The sequence below is a fragment of the Pelmatolapia mariae genome, linkage group LG10_11 (genome assembly GCF_036321145.2).
Source record: "Pelmatolapia mariae isolate MD_Pm_ZW linkage group LG10_11, Pm_UMD_F_2, whole genome shotgun sequence".
In the NCBI taxonomy this organism is placed as follows: domain Eukaryota; kingdom Metazoa; phylum Chordata; class Actinopteri; order Cichliformes; family Cichlidae; genus Pelmatolapia; species Pelmatolapia mariae.
In genome coordinates this window covers 37,230,580-37,243,998 of record NC_086236.1, presented here as the reverse complement: position 1 = coordinate 37,243,998, position 13,419 = coordinate 37,230,580, and the positions used below count along the sequence as shown (strand labels likewise).

General features: G+C 43.6%; 1 protein-coding gene across 4 annotated transcripts in view; it reads right to left on the bottom strand.

Annotated features, from left to right (window-relative positions):
- camkk1a (calcium/calmodulin-dependent protein kinase kinase 1, alpha a) overlaps window positions 1–13,419 on the bottom strand; it is a 54,665-nt gene that overhangs the window by 27,851 nt on the left and 13,395 nt on the right. For all 4 annotated transcript variants that reach the window (XM_063487698.1, XM_063487699.1, XM_063487696.1 and 1 more), the window contains exons 2-4: window positions 7,067–7,455; window positions 2,921–2,968; window positions 1,617–1,670 (exon numbers count right to left, since the gene is read on the bottom strand). In XM_063487698.1, the coding sequence (XP_063343768.1) occupies window positions 1,617–1,670; window positions 2,921–2,968; window positions 7,067–7,339 (375 nt within the window). In that variant the 5' untranslated portion in view covers window positions 7,340–7,455. The remainder of the gene's footprint in view (window positions 1–1,616; window positions 1,671–2,920; window positions 2,969–7,066; window positions 7,456–13,419) is intronic.

The window sequence follows — 13,419 nt, the reverse complement described above, 5'->3', positions numbered from 1 at the left end:
CTTAATATGAGCTGAAGGAGCCCGGCAGGAAGTTGCTTCACTGTGGCGCCCTGAGGCTGACAAATAGCATCGCCACATTCGGATTCCTGCCCATCAGGTGTGGAGCACAGTGATTATACAGAGGACACAGAGTGCTGCAGAAACATATACAAAAAATTCAAATCCTACGATACAGTTTGTTTTCTGCATAAATATACATAACATTAGGTACACGATGCATTTACTTCACTTTAAACTGACCACCGCTGCTTCATGAGTGCAAACACTGTTCGTTGTCCTCGACGACAGCGCGTCTTGTTGAGATATGATCTTTCCTCTATGAAGCGTGTGACATGTGTGCGTGCTGTACGTGGGCTCAGACATTCTCCATGAAAAATCCAATCAGTTTAATGTTCTGCCAATTCAGACTGCCAGGAAATATAATCACCCTTCCATGTCACCATTACTCATCTCCTCCTCTTTTGATTCCCATCATTGTTATTTCAGATGCGCCTCTCGTTTGAGCCAGTCTGCATCGGCCCACGGCGCGTCCCCGCAGGAAGCGCTTCCATCAGTGTCAACAATCAGAGTTAAACACGAGAACGCAATGAATTGCAGACGTGTGCAACAAAAATTTGACTTTTCCCACACGTATGTAGAAAAACCGCCGGTACACGTGAAGCTTTTCATTCATTCATTTTTATTTATTTTGAAGAATCAGACGGCCAACATGTGATAATCAGTCAGAGTCTGTTTCAAACACGTTAGTCGTGCTGGACCCTGAGTTTCAGTTACCAATACAATTCATTTGTCACAGTTAACTCCAGTATTATCACATTCAACTGCAGACCGACTCTGTCTAATTGCCATTTTATTGCTGCAGACGGCTTCTGACAGAGTGATCGCAGACCGGCTCCCGTCTTCAAATCAAGCGCTTGATAGACATCGAGTTCACAGGTTCACACAGTCAGGGTAGTTTTCAGGAGGCTGGACACAAACTGCAGCTCTCCACATTGTTTAAAACTGCATTTCATTACCGTCTCAAGAGCCACGTTTATTTGAGCACTGCCTTGTTTGAATATTTTACTTGTTGTATAGAGCTCGCCTGTGTCCTTGGATAAACATCCTGTTCATTATCATTTAGCACCAGGACAAACTCCTGACTTGTGTTTAGCAGTGAGCTACTGCTGCCTCTGGTTCAAAAGTACATCTTAAACCCATCCAGAGTCGACACTGTTCCTGCTGCACAGGGCAGCTTAGTTATGTTAAGGTAACAAACAGCTTACACTTGGAGGGACACCTGTCTGGAACGGCCCAAAACGACCTTGTGTTTGTGTGCTGGCTCGATGCAGACTCTCCCTGGTGAACTGGCCACAGAGCATCTGATACACACAGCAGAGATGCTTTGAAGGGAGATAAAAGGGCCTGAGATGCACTTTAAATGGCAGCAGACGCCACTCTCACTCCCAAGTTTCTTCCACAGCAACTGATGCAATTTAAGGGATGAAATTCACAACAAGGAGAACAAAAATAAAAGAATCAATAGCACCGGTCCTCGGTGGAGGCAGTAGACTGAGAGGCTTGATGAAAGCTTAAAGGATGCCGACGGTAAAACAAGTTCCCGCCAAATAACTTACATAATGTTTGTCATCATCTTCATTGTAGGCAATTTTTACCACACCATAGGAGCCCTGCAACACAAAAACAGAACAACACATTTACAGGCAGACCAGCCCGAGCATTACAAACATCATGAAATCTATACTTTGAGTTTTGGTTTCAGCTTTGCACCAAAACAAAAGCAGCTCGTGAGCAGGACCGCTCAGAGAATCTGTTAAGATTCCTAAAGCATCACTCGGAGCAGACGGCAGCGCCATGCTGACAGAATGTTTTCGAGGCAGCACCGTTTCCATTGAAACACAACATTTTTATTCTTTGGCAGCACAGAATGGGTCCTCCCACACACACACGCTTCCCTAGGATGTGTGTTTACTGCCAGCGCTCTGCACCGAGAAACCGACCAAATGTTCAAAGAGGTTCAGTAATCATATATAGACTCTTATGCCCGGACAGCTTAAAGGTGCCACTTACTCACTTATTTGTTCTCAAGAGTTAACAGTCAGGAGTTTGATGCAATCCACTGTAATATGCACCGCTGCAGCTGCAACTGCAACTGATATTTTTGTCATTTAATATGCACAATTTTACTGCTCGGTGCATTTTACAGTGCTACTGTGAGTGAAGCTTCCTGCTTGTAAACTTGGATGTGTGGCCTGCAGCTGAATCGCATATAAAGCTCGCAAAGAGAAAATGACGTTTTGATCCAAAGTGAATATACAACAAATATCAGTCTGATAGTATTTGTTTCCCTCTCTAACATCTAACAGCATCTCTGCTGCTGACAGCTGCTTCCAGTGTTCTTCTGTCTTTGTTTGAGACAGTTAGCCTCGCCGGCTACAATGCGCACTTCACACAACTGGATTTGGTTTTTCAGTTTTACCTCTGCTCTGTTCCCAACACGACAAGTTCCTCCAAATTCAAATCACAAAAGTGTTTCTCTTTAATCGCGACTTTCTGTGCAACCTGAAAATATCAAAGCTCTTATGTTGCATTTACGTGCATTTCTGCAAAGTCTGCTTCAAAACACAAACACCTGAAAGCACTTTGATTTTTTATTTTGTTGTGTGCTTTTTTCATATGGCCCTACTGGGCCGTGATACACCAGCTGAAACTGGGTTGTGCAGGCCTTTGGTTGGTGATGCAACATACAACAACACCCAACCACAAATAAACCCACACTTGGTAATTTGATGGGTCAAATTTAGGAATGTACAGAACAAAATGAAAAATGGGCCCAAGCTCAGTGCTGAAGCCCGACCTGTCCTCAGTTACTGCTGCTTTTTTAAACTGAATGGAGGCCAAGGGCACGGATGGTACTCACCTTTCCAATCTCACTCTTCAGCTTATACTGGTTCAACTGGATACAGTCCTGAGAAGCAAGCAAAACAGCAAAACATGAAAAATCAATAAAGAATCATTTCAGCATCTAAAAGCAAAAGAGAAAGAAGAAACAAGATGTTCTTCCTGCTCGTGTGCTCACGTGTGCACTGAAAGTTATTTATTCCTGACCGTAGGTGACGATGCAGTTTCTGTTTACAGTCTGCAGATCCATTAGTGCTACAGCTTAAACGGCTGATTTGCAGTTCCATAGCAACCACTGCTACAGCAGAGTTAGCCAGGGGCACGGCACAGGAGGGGAGGGGGCAAGGTGAGGGTTGGGGGGTGTGGGGACAAAGGCTGTCGAGTCAATAATCAAAAGGTGATCACTGCTGTGTGTGTGTGTGTGTGTGTGTGTGTGTGTGTGTGTGTGTGTGTGTGTGTGTGTGTGTGTGTGTGTGTGTGTGTGTGAGCGAGAAAGCAGTCGTTTTATTTCATTACAGCTGGGGGGGGCAGCGGCTTATGAGTGAGCCCAGTCGCCCGAGGCGTGTTTACAGAATGAGAGGTGGTAGCAGAACACGGATGTTAATGTGCAGGACGAAAGTACATCACCAGCTCACGGTGCAGGACGGGACAGGCAACGTATTTTAGTAAACGTTATATAGTGGGTTACATAACACTGCTGGTTATGGAGCTTGAACTGGATCTTAGTGTTGGCACGGCAGGAGATGTGAGGCTAATGCACTGCCGGTGTGACGGTGTGAAGCACTGTGGACTATTATGAAGGGGACAGACAGAAGACTGAGGCTTGGGTACAACTCAGAAAAGGAGTGCTGTGATTGGCTGAAGAGAGATAAAAAGACAAAATGAAAATAGGGCAGTCAAGGATAAGAGGGAAAATGAGGAGATTCCAAAGAAAAGAGCAGCGGGAGGGATTGTTTTGGATTCCCAGCTTGCTGGCACATGCTCAGTGGATGCAGCACTGCAGTTAATACTCTGTCAGGGCTGATGGATAAACAGGGTCATGCAGAAAGCCTTAAATACATCTGCCACACATGCACATATCAAGCTGAAATGCTCCACTACCCCACACTAAATCTTTAGAGGGGGGCTGTCACCGTACACTCACACTGCTGCCCCAGCTGTCATCGGTTTCCCTTCAGACCTCAGCCTGTCCTTCATCATCTGCATTCATTGCTCAACAGCTGATCAATATCAGTGCATAACAAATACATCACCGTGCCACTCTACATCAGTGACCAAGCATTAAAAGTCAGCATTCCAGCCTGAGGACGTATGTAATATTAAAACAAAAAGGAGAATTTGTCAAACAGCATTTGAAGCCTGAAGGTGCAAAAATCAATTTTACAATCTGTTTGGACAAAACTGCACATGAGGTAAAGCGAGACAAATTTAGAATAAGAGGGTTTATTCTGCGTTGGTTCTTTATGTTCTTACAAAAACACTTCAAACTCCTCCCGCTGCTTGCATTAACATCATTAACATACATTTAGTCATACAAGAAAGCAGTTTTATGGTAATCTGGTGTAAAAGCCTGCAAACTGTATCACGCTGTGCAGACACAAGCAGATACTTAGCAGCAAAGGACTGCCAAAATCTATCCTGAGAGTCATCACGTACAGTTTCCACACTCACTAATCCAGCACGCAGTATTCCTGCTACAGCAGTTAGCTTGGAAACATTTTATTGGGGTAGTGGGCATTTAGGTTAGCATGCACTGTTGCCGGGTCCATTCATCTCATTGCATCTACAACTCTTCCAGCAGACTGGGTTGGTGCATTAGTTTCCTCTTTTTACTGCAGTCAGTGTAATTGCCTCTCTAGGCCCATATACACTCATCTCAAGTACAATTACACCGTCTCATAATAATGCCTGTATTTGTCCTTACTGTTGATAGTGTTCTTCAGATCCTCCAAACTTTAAACCACAAAGCACAGAAATCATTCTCTTAAGAGTTCCCACGGTGCACGGGAAACACGTTATGAACAGACTACATGTACAACAGAGAGAAAAGACAGCGGGAGGAAGGTGACACAAACTGGTGACAACGTTTCATCATGTGACTTAATGCAGGACTTCCTAATTTACCAACAGAGGTCTTTTTTTGAAATGGAAATAACAGGATGTAGATTTTAGACAACCTCTTTCATTTTGCCCATTCTGAAAAGCCTACAAAGGTGTTTGCTGGATCTTCCAGTCTGGTTTTACAAATGCCAGCGTAGCTGATGTTTGTGCAAGCAAACCTCTCTCCCACCCTCGTTCTGTACATCCAGCGCGAACGCTGAAATACGAGCAGCACGAGCCCTTTTTCATGGTTCAGTGCAAGAGCTGCAACTCCATTTGCAGATAGGAATGGACACAATGACAGGTCTGCGAGGCTGTGGCAGGAATGTGATGAATTCAGAGGGGTTTCCCGTACTGGCAGCTGTCATAAATATTTTATGTTCAATCTGAATTGGAAAAAGCAGAGAGGAGACTCGAGAGTCACCCAGAGCCACACGGCACTACCAGTGGGTTTAACAGACTATAAAGGCCCCGAAATCACAACAGGTGACAAATAATGAGTCAACACTGTGAGAGACAAAAGTATCACTGCTGTCAGCGACTCAGGTTTAAGCTGCTTTCTTTCACATTTCAAGACACACGCGCACGCACACACACACACGCGCGCACACACACACACGCGCACACACACGCACACACACACACACACGCGCGCACACACACACGCGCACACACGCAGAGCTAGCTTGATTTTATGCAAAGCTAACTAGTACAGGAAATTATGTGTGCAGCCATTTCTTCAGGATACGTGACTTTGTTAACTTCAACTAATAAAATACACCAAGTAGCGAAAGCTGTTGTTGCCCCAGAGGCAGGCATTTCCTGACATGTGATGCTCAATTTATGCTTCAGCAGGAAATTTACATTCTAACCTGGGATGTAACTGCAAATCCCTTTGAAACCATACAACGTAACCTTCAGCATTAGTTCAGACTTGCAGCTCTGCAGAAATGTAGCCACACATTGTGCTGACCCAGCCTGCAGCTGCTGTGATTGGCCAGCTCAGTACCTGTTCAGTAGTTCCTGTATGTTTCCAGTTACAGAAGTGACCACAACAAAGAGCAGGAAGCTGGCACCGCATATGATACACTGGTACACAATCACATGAAAATTAACACACACCGCACCAGCATCAAGGATAAATTCCACCAACGAGTGGACAAAGATTCCCCACAGAAATGTAAATCAGCCATAATTCTGTAAATCAGTCGTTACACACTAGATGCAAAACTGTGTGTTTTTGATAGTAACAACATGCACTTTAAACAGATTCATTAGCTTCCATTGTTTGTAACAGTTAACCTTTATGCTCTTCTCCATTCACACTGAATGTACCAAACGTGAAGCAGCAGCCGCTGTGTGCATCACTGCAGGTTTGCCTGCTCACTCGTCCCTGAAGCTCCGGGAAGAAGACAACGAAGCAGGTCGTTTGCAACCTGAAGGTTTCTGTAAAACAGCACGACGAGCCTTTACCATGCCTACACAAATGTGAAACCACAGAGAGTAAAAGTGGGGTCGATGAGGCCGAGGCTCGACATACAGTGCACACACGGGAAAAGCAGAAGCAGGTCACATGTATAGCTGCTCCCAGGCTGACCCTACGTCTCCTCTGGTGTATTCAGCAACACAACGCAGGCCTGAAAGCATGTCGTGTCCATCTAATCTGATAGAATTGCTTCTTTTTTTCCTGCCCCAACACTCTAACATATAATCACAGCACACATGTGGACCAGTCCAGACTACATTTCAGGGACAAAGCTGGAACACTGTCGCACTGACACACACTGCCTGTAATAACAGAGGCACCATCCTACAGGATGTGCTGGTTGTGTCTGCTTTTGACAACTGCTGTCATGAGCAAGACAGAGCTGCTGTCTATCAGTGTGCACCTCACTCCCTGCTATGATGCCACCTGTCACACCCAAATTCAGAAACCCACCGTTAGCACCTAGCTTCATGTCTTTAATGAACCTCACACTGGTACTGCTGCGCTGTGAAAGGAAACGTCAGATATTTACACTGAAGCTGAAAGGCGATAACATATTAGGAAAATTGACAATCTCACCTGGGAGTCAGATATGGACACCCGTTTACACTCCACAGTAGGCCTGCGAGGGGAGATGTGCGTCCTCTCCTGCAAAGACAGCTTCCTCCCAGTCAGGTGAGGCCGCTTGGCCTGAGCCACATCCTGCTGGGAGCCACCGTTCCTCGCGCCGCTGGCGGCTGAGCCATCCGAGTCTTTTGTTGTCATGGCGGCCATGATGTCTGTGAGACCGCTGGTCTGCGTAGAAGAGTTCGGGTCCAGCCTCTCACAGCCAGCGTCACTGCTCATAGCCATGATGGCTCAAGAAGTGGGAGCTGTGGAGAAGCAGGTGGCAGGGAGAGTAACAGGCCAGTGCCCACCAGCATCAATGTGGCCTGGGCCAGCTTGCAACGTTCAGGGTCTCAGCGGAGCTGGAAAGACAGAGACGGGAAAAAGACTGTGAGCTCAGTGAGATGCAATAAGAGGAGATGCACTATGCATGCACCTGGTTTGCTTTAAGGATGATTCACTCACTAATTTATCTCTGCTAAATGAATCTTCAATCTGTTTATTTGCCAATATGCTGCAGAGAGAGGAGTTAATAAAAACGCCATCTCCATAAACATTTGCAAGGAACTATAAGCATTTGTCATATCATATATTCATATATTCAGAACAGGAATCCACGTTCTACCTTTGACTTATACCTGCAGACAGTGCTATGTTAAAAACATTCAGATCTCCACGATAGGTCAACGCTAAACGGACTGCTGCCCTTCACACCCACATTCACACGAGCACCTCGAAGTGCTTTCAGTCTAGCATTCACACTCCGATGGATGTGTGCGTGAGCATCTTGGGGGTTGGTATCTTGCCACAGGGACACTCTGGCCTAGCAGATGCCCTGCTCTACCTCCTGAGCTACAGCCAGCCCCGTTTGGTTGGTTCAGCTTGTTGACCTTATCCACAAATTAAGAGCTACCATGAACTGATACCAAATGCAAATTAATTCATGAAACAATATGGAAACTGGCAGCGCCTGGCCATAAACTATCCAAAGGCTTTAATTTCTAAATGGTTAATGAAGCATTGTTGTTGAGCCTCTTGAATTAACGATGAAAGTCTACATGCTAGTCCCTTTTTGGCTGCTGAAAACTTTAGAAAAAAGCCTTCTCACAATCTTAGTAAAGGGAGCCGGATTATTAAAGATTTCGGAGGCTGCTGAAGGTTTGCAGGAAACACGGATGCAAACCAAACGCTTAAATGTAATCAAGCAGTCAGTTCAAAGAGGAAATGTCATCTCTGCGTGGGTGGGTAGCCTGGTGGTTCATGAGCCTACAAATTCAAATTAATGTCTTCATTAGAAAACCCAACCCTTTTAGTGAAAAGCCTTATTATGCTTCATGCTTTCAGTCAGATGCATGTAGGCGGACCCAGGCCAAAAATGCAAACAAACAAAAAGACAGACAAAAAAAAACTGAATGCTTTGTGTGCATAACCACACAGTTTGTTTACTTTGTGTTTCCTCTTTCATCTCTAATGAAAGTCTCACCATTAGCAGCAAACAGAAAATAGCAAAGCTCCCCAGTACATCCAGCTCAGGTTTTGTTCTGCGCCTAGCCCGGCAATCGAAGCTAAAGGGCACTTAAATCCATAACCGTCAAACACCATCTATGTAACAGCAGGAATCAAGAGTGTTTTCATCCTAAATGGACCACCTGGGTCTGTATATGTGCCGTGAAAAGACACAGTATGAGGCCAAAGGAAGTCACATCTGAGGTGTTGAGTAAATGGGCCGTGTAATGCTATTCCTGAAGTGTGTCAGGAAGGTAGAAGCTTCATAGTCAAAAATAACACCGTGTTCCAGTTTGTCCAGGTGTGTCTTACTGGTTCCTGTCATCGCACTGCCAGGTCTCAGTTTCAGCCGCTCAGCACTAACGCATAAATTTGCCCAAGCGGGATGGCAGCATCACTTTGTTGGTTCATCACTTTGGTTCAGACCCTGCGGTCTTTTTTACCATGGGACTGATGTGGCGCTTTTGCATCAAATAGAAGCTATTAGCTACCGAGCTGACAGTGCTAACGTCTATTCAATTCAGCTTTATTTACACAGCGCCAGGTGCTTTATATTGTAAGGTACCCAACCATCATATGACCCCCTATGAGCAAGCACTTTGGCGACAGTGGGAAGGAAAAACTCCCTTTTAACAGGAAGAAACCTCTGGCAGAACCAGGCTCAGGGAGGGGCGGGGCCATCTGCTGTGATTGGTTGGGGTGAGAGAAGGAAGACAGGATAAAGACATGCTGTGGAAGAGAGACAGTAGTTGTGCACATACAAGACTTGTTAACATTTCAGAGATGTTACACTAGTTCATTTCCTGTTTGTCAGGGTTTGCTACACGCGTCCTAAAACAGTTTTAGATACTGCAGCAACCTTTTCCTGAGGGCTTGATGACACGTCAGCACGACGTGACCACACTAACATCATTCACAGGTAATGTGATTTGTTTTTGAATGCCTTATTCCATCTTTATACTCCGGGGATTGGAAAGCATCCTTAACAAACCTGCTAATTCATCACAATTCAGGGAAGGTGAGACGACCGCAGCCTGTCTACAAAGAAAACAACCCGACCGGAACACATTTTGGGAGTTGTGTTTGGGAAAGTAATTTTTCCCTGCAGCACCAGTACAATACACTGGATCCTAGGGATCCCCTACGTGGTCTCATCTGTAACAGTCACTATTCATGCAAAAGTATGAATCTCAATGACGTCTATATCGATTTAGCATGTGTCAGGACCAACTTTGCAGATTAGAATTTACCCACTTCTATTTGCATATTTCCAATGCTGATTATTCATGCTATGTAAATTGCAAGTACTGGATAAGAAAAAAAAACAACCTTTAAACTGGCAGCAGAGATAGGAAACGCATTGTGTGCCTCCTGACTCATTTGAGAAAAACAAAAAGGATCTGTCATATTTTGCTTATTTCTTATCGCAGCTAGTGATTATGTGTCTCTTGAAACGGGTTCTTTCCACTGCAGCAGCATTCAACACGCTGCATGTGTGAGCAATATCCTGGCAGAAGTGGGAGGCAGAGGAGAAGCAGTGGTCTGGTTATTCATTTTAGCTGCACTGCGACTTATTTGTTCACAGAGGCAGGTAACCGCACATTTACGTAATGCAGGACAATAAGCTATTAGGTTTAATATTTCCTCTCACATCTAACCTTTTTACTTTGGTGCATCCATTCATCTCAACAGATAAATGCTTAAGAGGGCAGTTTCTCCTCCTCTTCACAGCACAGCTGTGACCGCCACACTGATAGATCGAGGTTCCTACATATTATTTAATTTTTTCAATTTCATCTTTCTGAATATTGAAAATTCTTTCTCTCTGGTACAAGAAAATCAGATATGACATCTCTCCTGCATGATCAAGCCACAAAGACAGACACAGCTAAAGTTGAATCCCAGGAAGCAAACTAGACACGTCTATATGCTGCAGGTATAGAGTTACTGTAAGATGTGGGGAAAGAAGAATGACATATCTGGTTCTGCTGCATCAGTTTTTATTGTTTTTTTGTTTTAATACTGAGACCAACAATGTAGGAATGACATGCTGAAAATTCTCCTTCAAAGCGTGATGTCACAAAGCGGCGTGGACACTGTCCAGTCCAAATAAAGAAATTCAGGGCAATCTCTTTGGTCATGGCTTCAAAACTTTATCTTATGTTGCACAGCGCAAGAGCTTCACAGCTGGCCACTGTGCTCAAAGACAGCCCAGGACCAGATTCTGACAGTACCAGACGTTTTGGATCAGCATCTCCCAACCAATAGGAATGCACCATGAAATGAGGTACTGATTAACGCTAAACCAGCTATTATTGTGAAAACTGTGCAAAGCGTGCAGTTTGTAAATCCTTCAGTAAAGAAAGTCAAACTGCAGCAGCGGACTCTGATGATGTCGCACAGCTCACGTCGTGAACGAGCCGAGCATGGAAACGATGCATGTAGGAGTGTGCATGCAGCACAGCTGATGCCAAACCTGTTTGCTAGAGTCAGGTTTCACACTGAGTTTGTTGTAATAAAATACTAACGTTAGTGAAATTTCAGCATGTAGGTGATCTCAAGGGTGGGAAAAGATTTAGAGATGGAGCCTTTGGTTTTTGTTTTGCACAGCTGAAGTCTTCTCGTCCCCAGTGAGAAATGTAAGCCACAGAGAGGTGGTTCATTTCTTTTACTAAGGGCTGGATGGATGATTGTTTCCAGTGTAACGTTTGTCAAATCTCACTGTGCACTTAAACATGGCAGCTTGTTAAACGGTTAAAATGTATCGATTCCCTACAGGCTCATTCCATCTCAAATCATTAGTTTTCTCCAGTTTACATAAAAATGTTACGGTCCAATGTTTGGACGTATATAACGTCTAATACTCTTAGGTGGTCTGTCAGCATCCAGAGTTTACTATTACGTGTACTATATTTAAATTTCACAATGTCGAACATGTTTTAAAATGAAATTCTTCATCAGAAAAATGAAGAAAAACTACATTGAAATTATAGTTTCCTAATCATAATAGTTTAATTATAGTTGAGAAAATGACTTTGTTAATAATTTCATATATACAGCAACATGAAAATAACATGTGTACCATGTTCTGCAGAGATCAATGCGTTCATTAAAAGTTCTGCTGCAGATACAAATGTTAATATTTAAAGCTCTTACAATATCTTTGTCATCAGGTAAACAATTATAGGAAAAACCGACTGAATAAACCAGAAAGAACCTTGAGATCCTCTGCAAAGTTTTTAAATGCCTTCTTTCATTTCAGTTTAGACTGAAAGCAGCTTCAGCAGGAAGGAGACGGCTGAACAAATGAATCCATTTGGCTTCCATTAGTAAACCACTTTCACCCTTAACCTGCCTTCAATTTGTCTCCTGTGTCATTCGTGTAGACGGCAAACACAGACATCCAAGGCCAAAGTCAAAATAAAATCCTGCATTCAAAGAAAGAGAAGACGGAGTGTGGAGCAAACTAACGCATCCAAAGAACTGCTCACATGTTGTTTTTCATGTACTGGGTCTGCTGGTTTCCCCTCTTTACCTCATCTGAGGTCTCTGTGGAGTGCAGGGAACATAGCATGGTACCTGTCCAGCAGGCTGCTTTCTGAAAAACACACTTTTACACATACAGTAGAACTCCAATATACAAGAAGAGATAGATAGATAGATAGATAGATATATAGAGATATCTATCTATCTATCTATCTATCTATCTATCTATCTATATATATATATATATATATATAAGCAATTACATTTTCCTCCCCGTGTGTGTACACAAATCTAAACACTGAAGTAATCTGACATATTTTATAAATAACTATTATTACAGACAGCACGGCGTGCTTTTGAAGAGGTCCACTTGAACTGTGTGACACCGTTTTCATTAAATTCATGACAACCTTGACAGGAGGAACCCACGAGCTGTGTTTTATTGCATCTCTGTAACTATACTCCCTATCACATCAGTGTTTGAGGGTTTTTTATTGCAGGCCTTGCTATTAAATATCAGATGTCTTACAGGCCAAAACAAGTTTTCTGCAATTGACACAATTTTCATGTTCATTTAGAATCAAAATTCACGACCTTATAAGGAAAAAAGAAAATTGGAAATTTGGCCCGAGCATCTGTATAAGTTGGTGCACTGAGACTGAGTCACACGGTCTGCAGCAGGCTTGTAGCACAAAGCTCATTTAGCAAGCTTTAACATGTAAGCATGACTAAGCACGACTGTGGCCATGACTTGTGGGCTGACTAAGATATTATTTATCTTTGGTCAACAAAGTTCTTCTGGCTTTTTGTTGCAGTGCAGCAAACACTTTCTCTTTGCTGCAGCAGTTTTGTGCTCGTGCTGTGGCCTCGGGACTGGGACTGGCTGCAACCAAACTAACAACAAAGTCGGTTCTCTGATTAAAACAATTGAAACGGGCTTTGGCTTATCTCAGGCTGTGAAGTACAAGTTGACTCTTTGAACTTTGGTCCCTCCTGCGCTCACAGAGCTGAGTGCAGCGTGCACATCAGACTGCTGGATCTTTGTATATGCTGCTGCCTTGGATCCTGCTACATGCTATTAGCATCTGGGTCCTAATCAAAGTTGAGATCAGTGCTAGACTGAGCTCATTGTCAGCGTTCACACCATTAAAAAGCATTCAAAGCTGATTAAAAGACAAATGTCAGTAATAACTGGGTGTCTAATTAAAGGGCACTGAAATCAAATTAACTTAATTTGTAAAACGAAATCTACTAAATGGACAATTTGAGCACATTAGTGTCACAGTTAGCCATCAGTGCCAAGCTGCTGACATAAATATCATGAAGACCATGCC